This window comes from Eucalyptus grandis, chromosome 3 (assembly GCF_016545825.1).
Source record: "Eucalyptus grandis isolate ANBG69807.140 chromosome 3, ASM1654582v1, whole genome shotgun sequence".
NCBI classification, from domain to species: Eukaryota; Viridiplantae; Streptophyta; class Magnoliopsida; order Myrtales; family Myrtaceae; genus Eucalyptus; species Eucalyptus grandis.
In genome coordinates, this window is record NC_052614.1 from 23,210,097 (window position 1) to 23,219,363 (window position 9,267).

General features: G+C 39.1%; 1 protein-coding gene across 1 annotated transcript; it reads right to left on the reverse strand.

Moving 5' to 3' along the window:
- Positions 1 to 1,482: 1,482 nt before the first annotated feature.
- Positions 1,483 to 5,760, reverse strand: LOC104431009. The gene is made up of 3 exons (XM_010043709.3): positions 5,577 to 5,760; positions 4,721 to 4,860; positions 1,483 to 4,585 (listed from the first exon to the last, which is right to left on the reverse strand). Exon 3 carries the CDS (start codon positions 4,512 to 4,514, stop codon positions 2,202 to 2,204), a length of 2,313 nt encoding a protein of 770 aa, XP_010042011.2. The 5' UTR covers positions 4,515 to 4,585; positions 4,721 to 4,860; positions 5,577 to 5,760; the 3' UTR covers positions 1,483 to 2,201.
- Positions 5,761 to 9,267: the final 3,507 nt, after the last annotated feature.

Below are 9,267 nucleotides of genomic sequence, written 5' to 3' on the forward strand. Positions count from 1 at the left end.
ACATAAAAATATTGTTTGCAAGTTCAAAATTTTATATTTTTGTTAGTAACTTGCTATATAACTATATACAGAATTAGTGGAAATGCCATCAGATTGCGTGGAATGATGTCATACCAATATCAAATTACAATCGTTAATAACTAATAAGGGTGAGCACTGGTCCTCAATTGAACCAAGTATTGAACCAAATTTAATGGTCCTGGATAGAGAGAATTAATCCAGTTTTCGGTTTTAAATTGAAATTGCAAATAACTAGTCAAATTCTCGATTTTAAAGGTAAGACGGGACCGAACTAACGAAATTGGCCTTGACTTATATATATATATATATATATATATATTTGGCAAACCCTCAATTAAACTCACATCCTTGTGAAAAATAGTTATTTTATCATCATATGGAATCATCTTTTGATTTTTCTTGTATAAATAGTTATTTTCTTGTAGGGAATGGAAGAAATCAAAAAAGGAAAAGGAAAACAACGCCCATTTCAAGGTCAGGTGGGTTAGCTCCCGGTTTCATAAAATGAAAACCAACCCACCTGAAAAATAAACAATGAAAAGAAATTATTAGAATTAATCAAAACAATCTATTCGACCAATCAGATCAGTTCTATATATAGGGTGGAGTCATCTTGTTCTTTTCAATCGCATTCGCAAAATTCATAGGTTCCATACAAACTCCTAATTTCAACTTGTTTGATGTTCAAGTGAATTTTGTCCACATTCTCCCTGTAAGAAACATTATATATTCAGCTCATATTTTTCAATTTTACCAATTTGTCACAAGCCTTTACGCAAAATTCCAATACAATACTTCCAATCACTTTTCGCACGTGAAAGTCCACTTATTGCCGGCCATCCTACATAAAACACTATCATGTTAACGATTTTCAATGAAAATGAATGAAAAATTTATATTGAATTGGTATATGTACAATAAGTTTATAACCACCTACCCCCAAATAACTACTTTTTTCTATGGAAATTGTCCGCTGGGCGAAAACCCTCTTATATTCTTTGTAGAAATATCGCCTGCAGTGCATTAATGAGAACCGACCCTTCAGCACAAGCGAAGAGGTCAGACAGCCACCGAAAGCACATGGAGAAAGCTAAGAACGATGGGGTACACCAACACATCGTGCACAGAGGAAACCATGAGAGGCTTGAAATAGGAAAGAGTTCCAACCCCAAGCAACAGGTGCTTTTTCGCAGATATAGTCGGCATATATTCTGTCGAACACCAGATTGAATATGCTAAATCTTTCTCCGGGTCCACAGCGGCCAGACTCCGACCGCCAAAAGTTGGACCTGGGTTGCCGGCTACAGGACCCGGGTCGACCGCGTTTGGATGCACGCAGCAAGGCTAGAGTCTGATGATGGTTGGTCCCTTCTCCGTCTCTATATGTCAAACAACTATGATAAAATCTAGTGAAGCTTTTTGCCAATCAAAAGCTCCCGAACGGAAAATTAAAAGTAAGCGGGACTATAGTTCGTTTTCTATTGTACACCTCATCAACCAAAATAACAAGCTGAAACTTCAGACTGTCGAGAGTGTAGAGATTCAAAAAGCCACATCGGCATGAAAGATTTAGCAAATCAAAACAGATAAGCTCATCTGAGATTCCACAATGGAACGTCCAAAAACAAGACGGCTTTTAACTAAGGGTAGACATAGAATGATAAAAACGATCGAGTCAAATTAGCATAAACTTCTTTGGCGAGAAGATAATAACATCTAACATTTACCAACAGTTGGGACCTAATAGTACATCTACCAATACCTCAAAAGTCTATGCAGTCAATCTCTATCTCCCTTTCACCCCAAAACATTGTCTTCGGTTTCAAAACTCAGTATTCGCCCTCTCCTGAGCAAAATAGAATTGCCAATTCAAGAGGCATCAGTCAAGCATCTGAAAGACTAGAAAAACTAAGCATGAGGAAAAACTCTCTTCATTACCACCGATTCAGAATAATCCAAAACCCAATCTCAAACCTTTTCTTGTTGTCTGGTGATAATTCCTGAAGATGCCTGATAACCAACTATAGCTGCACAGCCGAAGTCTGATCTAACAGAAGATTAACAGGTTCATTCCCAGTCAACTTGCGGAATATTACTTACAACTTCCAAGTTAAGCGGCCATTAGTATAAACTGCTTCTACATCCCTTCCTTGGCAGTAGATCCACTAGCGTTTATTGGACTACCGCTGTTTGCTTAAAGCCCTTGGCGACCTCCTTACGGGTGAAGTCTCTACTGTAGAATTTTTAGGCACGCGCTTCCTTACATCAGCATCAGCACTTTTCTTCTCCATAGTATCTCTGAGATCATCAATATCTAAAGCTGCAGGATCGAGTTCAAAAGATCCAGCAGGAACACCTCGTCTTTCATTGCCAGTCATCACGAATGATGGAACTCGATGAGAAAATCGGTACAAATCATGTGGAGCTATTTCAAATGAGGCATTTGCATCTTTACATGCATCTACTCGCTGAAACAAGCAAACAAAGCCTTTCACCTTGCTCAAATACACAACCTTAATGCCACAGTCCTTGACAAAATCTGAGAGGATCTCCACAAATTCATACTTGAAAGGAAGACATTTCCCTGGTTCGGAGGCCCATTTTATATCCCAGTTCTTAAAAAGGGCCCAAATCTCCCCTTTTCTAGGATATACCAGAAAAGAGCCTCTACGAGCCCCCTTGAGACACTTGATCTGGTGAGAGAACATGAGATGATCTACCGCGTCTTCCGTGTGTCCAGTTCTGTACTTTCCACAAGCAACAGGCAACTCATTGTCACACCAATCAATCTCATCTTGGTCATCTGGATCAGCCTCTAGCCAAGTGATTTGCACCTTAAAATCAGGCAAAAACACTTTCTTTATCCGAGCATAAAATCTCGGCATGCCATCTAGTGTATCATACACTGCCCATACTTGATTAACAGCAAAACAGGTTGGTGCTTTATCCTTCTCGAAATCACTAAACTCTGGATCAGCACAGACAACAAAATGAGGTTCCAGCCCAGGAGACAAACCAGAACTACTGTTGGATTTAGATTTTTCATTATGTTTGTCTGCAGAAACTGCTTCCCCTCTCTTCTCTTCAGGCTTGATTTTCCCAGAATCTGTCCCAGATAAGCTTTCTTCCTGAGGAAGAACTTCTTCATTTTTTATGTCTTCATTAATGCCATTTTCAGGAATAGAAAATGTTGAACGGCAATCATTACTGAAGCCTTCAACAATCCCTTCCTCTTTCTTAGCTTCTGCAGAATCCAATGCCTCATTGGCCCTCAACCTTTTTGGTGGGCTGACAAAGTCGTCATCACCAACTGAATTGTCATTGTACGATGTATGCTGCCTTAGGCGAGAAGACTTCCTGGTGGGACGTTGCTCTTGCTGAGATTTCATAGCTCCATTGAGTTCAGAATTTGACTGGGAAGGCTTAATTACATCTTCTGAAGTGCCAGCATCACCAACAGTGTCATTCCTACTCACATTCTCAGAATTCCCACCAAATTCAACACCAGAATTCCCACTGCTCATCCTGCCAGTGGTACTCTGAGAACCCATTCCTGTTGGTCTTGCTGCATTACCATAGGGCATTCTATCTTCTTTCATTCCAGCTCCCTTGTCAACAGATTCATCGGCCACCTTAGCCCTCGAACTGCCAGCGACCTCACCATGCTCCTTTTGTTTAGTCAGCGGAACGAATCCCGAAAAACTGTCTGCAGAGTGCATAGGAGGAGGAACTCCATTAGTAGCCTGAGGAGTTGCTTTTGAGAACCCAGAATTTGAAAAATCCGGCTGGTCAGCAAAATGACTCCACTGTTGTCCAGGCGCCATGCCTTGAGTACTGAAGTCATAGGCAGTAAAGGGTCCCTTGCATTCCTGACAACGCAAAGTTTTATTCACAAATTGCTTGTAGTACTGATACCTTACATTACATTTGGGGCAGCTGGTCCAGAAAGTCTTCTGCTGCCCCTGCTGATCAGGGTTTGAACTTGGAAATTGTGAATTATGATGGCTCTCTGATTTGTTTCGGGTTCCGTTTTTTCTCCTGGCACCAGAGTACTGAGTTTGTTGATGTGCTGGAGGCTTCTGTGGCTGCACTGAATTTCTAAACTTACTGTCGTATAATTTTCTCTGCAACTGGTCTGTTAATACCCTATTTGCTTCAACAATCAGCTTGAATGCGGCCTCAGCACCAGGAAATTTATTTTTATCTGGATGAAGTAACAAAGCAAACTTTCTGTACTGCTTCTTGATAGTAATGTCGTCAGCGGACTTTTCAATCTGTAGGATCGCATACCAATCATGCTCAGATCCACAAACTTTGGTCTGTGCAGAACAATGAATCTCGCAAACAGCCAGCATTCGGGATACGTTCTCAAGCTCTGAGAAAAGACGCTGGGCCTTCTGTACAAGGCGCAAGGCCCCTGCAAAGTCATTGTTTCGCATACGCACTTCTGCAATTTCCTTTGCCCTGACAGCCTCCTCTTTGTTGCACTCCATAATTTGTTGTTAATGTATAAAGTCAGGCAGTGAATATCAATTAAAGTTCCATCAATAGGTACCGATTCCACCTGTAGAATGCAAAAAAAAAAAAAAAAAAAAAAAAAAAAACAGATGAATCCACCTACCTAGTAGCAAAGATTCGCATGGAACATGGACAAAACTGTCAGCAAGCTAAACGACACATGAGATAAAGAGTGCCTTACCTTTTTTTCTCAAGAAGGTGAAATCGCATGTCAGAAGCAAAGACCGATGACGAGCAAATGATACTAAGGCATTGGACCTTCCATGGATCCAGTCAGCCACATTCCCACAAACAATCCCCACGCCGATTCAAGCAAAAGACCTGAAAAATAACTGCCATCAGATGAATTGGATCCAGAACACAGATTCGAAGGTAAAACATGCAAAGAATCTGGATTGAAGACATTGCAAACACTCCAGCAGCACTCACGATCACACAATCTCCTCACCAAAAAAAGAAAAAATAAATAAATTCTGCGCGTCGATCCGAGCAATCTTAACCCAACTGTAAAGGGCCCTCCTCATCTCAAACTCAGAGCAAGCAAACAAGAACACGCGTAAAACGGTCTTCCGGGAATGCATGGCAGGCGAGAAAATGAGCACGAACCAGCCGAAATCTATTCGCAAGTCCATAGCTCCATAAACCTCACTCCATCAGAAACACCCTCCAACTCAAAATCGAAACAATATTCAAATTCAAAGGCCGAACCGAGCGAGAGCTCGCAGGCACGCAAAGCACCGAATGCCGAAGAGAAACCGAACTCATGCAAAAGCAAATGTCATTCTACAGTCGCGAGCAGAACGGGCGCGCGCACACCCCACGGAAGTCAACGAAACCGCACGGGAACAACATCATCGCCTCGCATCCGGCGCGCCGGAGAGCGAAAGTACTCTCCCCCAATCGCAACGACGGAACCATTTTCGAATCATGCAACGGATTGAGGTGGCTACGCGCCGGAAACCCTAGAACCCGAAACATTCCCACAAGCAGAAATTGCAGGCCGGAGGAGAGGGAGGGGAGAGAGAGAGAGAGCTTACCAAATTTGCGGAGAATCCAAACCGATGAGAGAGAAAGAGTGAGAGAGAGAGAGAAGAGAGAGAAAGAGAGAGAGAGAGAGAGAGAGGGAGAGCTTCTGCGCGTGTATTTTAGAGAGAGAGAGAGAGGGGGGGAGAGAGCAGCGGGAAGAAGGGGAAATTTTGGGTGGGAAAAATGAAAAAGGGGGACAGGGGTCCCTGAGTTTGTGTGAAATTTTCTGGTTGCCTCCCCAATGTTTTATTTGCCTCCACCTTCCTCCACTGTTTTTTTTTGCTGTCCCTCCCTCTAGGATGCCTTGTTGATGATGGATGGGAATGCCCTAGGGTTTGCCAACTTGTGTGTGAGTTGGAAGGACCTAGAGAGATTGATCATTGGGAGGGTTTGGGCCGGGCTGGATTGATCTGAAGGATAAGTTATAGGCCCGTTCTTAGAGATCGGGAGTCTTATAGATGGCTGTCCAAGTCCGTTTTGTTGATTGAAAAATCACTAGAAATTCAAAATGAGTTGATGTGTGTAATTGGGGCATAGAACAAGCCTAGTCAAGTTGAATCAAGCTTAATGAGTCAATTTATGTCTTCTTTTTTGTCTGGGTAGGCAACATTTTGTGTAGTAGCTTTGATTTGGTATGGACGGATACATCTGAGCACGTCGAAACGATGAATAGGTTGTCCGATCAAAGCATGGAATTTATTGAGTATTGAGAATTTGATGTCTATGGAAGAGTCACCGCTACTTTGTTTCAATATCTAAATCTATCAATATCAATTTTCACTTTAAGTTCCGGGAACGAAGTTAATGGAATGAGAATTGTGGCCCCATTGCCTTTCTGGATTCCCTCAATTCTCAATTGGACAACTAGAATGAAGTGGAATGAAATCAAAAGTGAAGATTAAATTAGGGATGATAATTTTCACCCACTCAAGTAGATATCCACTTATCCTTACCTTTTAAGCTACATATGTTAGTCAAGATTAAATAGAGAATATGATGAATCCTATGTTTTGCTCTTATCTAAGATAGGATAAAACACAAGATAAAGTTAGATAAAAGAAGATATAGGCTAGATTGGAGGAAAGAGAGATAGATGTAGATAGAATTTCTAATATCAATAGTATAAATTTGGATAGGAGTCAACACTAATCTATTTCTTAGTAGGTTGATTAGAAAATCAAGTAAAGTATTAGAAGAATTACTTTTACTCCTACAAATTAGAGATTAAATGGATATAGAGACTTGATTACACTAAATTACTCTAACAATGTGCCTTCTCTTTTATTTTCAAAAATGATTTGTCAAGGAGCTTGAATAAATTTTAACTTATCTATTGACCGATGAGTTTTTCACGCAAGTGCGCAACTATTAATGAAACACCCAATGATTAAAGCACTAAATAAATTGCTAACATTAGGAAGAAACACTTATTTCGAAGCATTGTAAGTATTTGTAATATTAGTCAAAAACATGTATTCAACCCCTAATTGGTTTCTAATTATCGCGCAATTCAACTCAATTCTTTTTTGAATTTTCTTTTATTTAGATGAAAAACTACGCTATATGCAATGCATGGAATATAATTACTTGACGTACATTTGAACCTAACATGCAAGTTTTTATTGAATGGCCTAATTCTTTTTTGGGGTTTGCCCCAGTAGCCATTCTTTTAACATGGAAGGAGGAGGTGAGGGGTTCGAATCCCAACATTTTTAGGGAGATGGGGTGGAGACGATTCAGTTTCAAGGGTGGGTTTCAACTTCCACGCTCTGCAAGGTGGTAGAGCAGAAGTCTGAGAGTGATGTTAGAGTAGGAATAGAGTAGGATCGACAAACAAAAAAAAAAACTCTTATGATAGGCAATAATTAATATGCTACTATTCAAACATGATTTGCAATTCTAATTATATAATGATGTGCAATTTAATTAAATGAACCTATCATGTAATTACTGAATGACATGCAATTACTAAATGACATGCAATTAGTGCACTTAATTCTATATATGACATACATGACTTTTTTGTATTTTTTCATTAAAATTCTTAATTAAAAATTACCATTTTATACATGTGATCTTAACTAAGAAAAGAAACTAACATGTTCTAATATAATGTTTTTGATACTTTTTCATAAAATTCATAATCAAGAACAACTCATAATTAACTATCAAAATTAATATACTATCTAATGTTAACTAGGAAATAAAACATGCTAAATCTTAATTTAAATCGGATATTTACCCAAGTCTTCTAGAATCTATTTTAACGTGCATCCTATCCAAAATCATCTTATATCAAAAAAATCTATCTCAATATTATAAGAAATATTATCTAGAATTAACATGAGTACCTAAAAATCTAATCAAGCCTATCATGAGATTTTTTTTTTTAATTTTAATTTAAGGAAACAATCAAAGATAAAAACAATCATCCATCACAAAAATATTCACCAAATCACAAAAGATAATCATAGAATATTCCAAGCCTTTCAAATTTGTAAACAAATAAAACCGACAATTGTATCCAAAAGATTGTAGATAGGATTAATCGATGTTACAACCAGTCAAAATTGTATTTAGAGAGCGGATTGCCAACCAATGCACGTTGTAGATTAGGAAATTATCCTAATTCGAAGGATACCCTAAATCTTAAAAATTCGCACATTATTGCAATCTATACAAGGCTAGAAATCAAATGATTGAAATTTGGATAGTGATTCTTACCTAACTTGAAGATTTACTTTCAAATTGGAATGGATGACGAGATCATGGCTCAATATCACAATGGTGGTGATGTACCCACGGTGGTGGATGGTGATGGTGCTTTGCTAACAACTAGCCAAGGGAAAGGAGGTGTTCGGCCAATCGTGCTCACGGGTCACAGGGAGGTAATAATCGCGTCATGGTCATGGCTTGATGGTTGCATCTTTAGTTCAACAAAGCAATGCCTCTAAATAACTTGCAAAATAGAGGAGTTCGGCTAGGTAGGGGATCGACAGCGGCACAACAAAAAGGCGATAGGAGGCTCACCTGGTTGCTGTTGTCGAGGATGTCGAGCTTGGTTGAGCAGGCAGCAACATATTGGAGGTAGCAGCAATGTTAGCATAGGAGGACGAGGTAGCACGACGACATCGCTCGGGGGAGCCTTAGCCAAAGCTAAGCCACTAGAGGAAGGTAGCCTGTCGTCAGGCTTGTCGCGGAAGGGGCAGTTGCTTCGTTGGTTCACCCACACAATGGTTTGAGGTCTCCACGATGGCTTGTTCACTGGCGATGTGGAGGGAGGTTTGGCCGAACTCTCTCTTTTCCCTCTTTACTTCTCGTGCTCTAAATAATGAATGCCCTTTTTCTAAGGCATAACCATGTACTTATAGGCTGCATTTGATAGTCGGGATGAAATTTAGGATAACACATGGTGCCCGCTGAAGATAAATTAAAATTAGATATAATGAGATATAAACTAGATAAAATTATTCATAAGGGAGGTAGGATAAATATAGATTAGATTTCTAACATTCATAATAAGAAAGTTATTTTTTCGAATAACAAACTTCTTAAATTAACTAAATTAAAATTATATTTCCATATAAATAATGTTTGATTCTAATATAAGAAATTCAAAAAAATGAAAATAAAAATTTAGTTATTTTAATTTATCTTATTTTATTTGTATATTTGAATTTAATTATATTTTATAATATAATT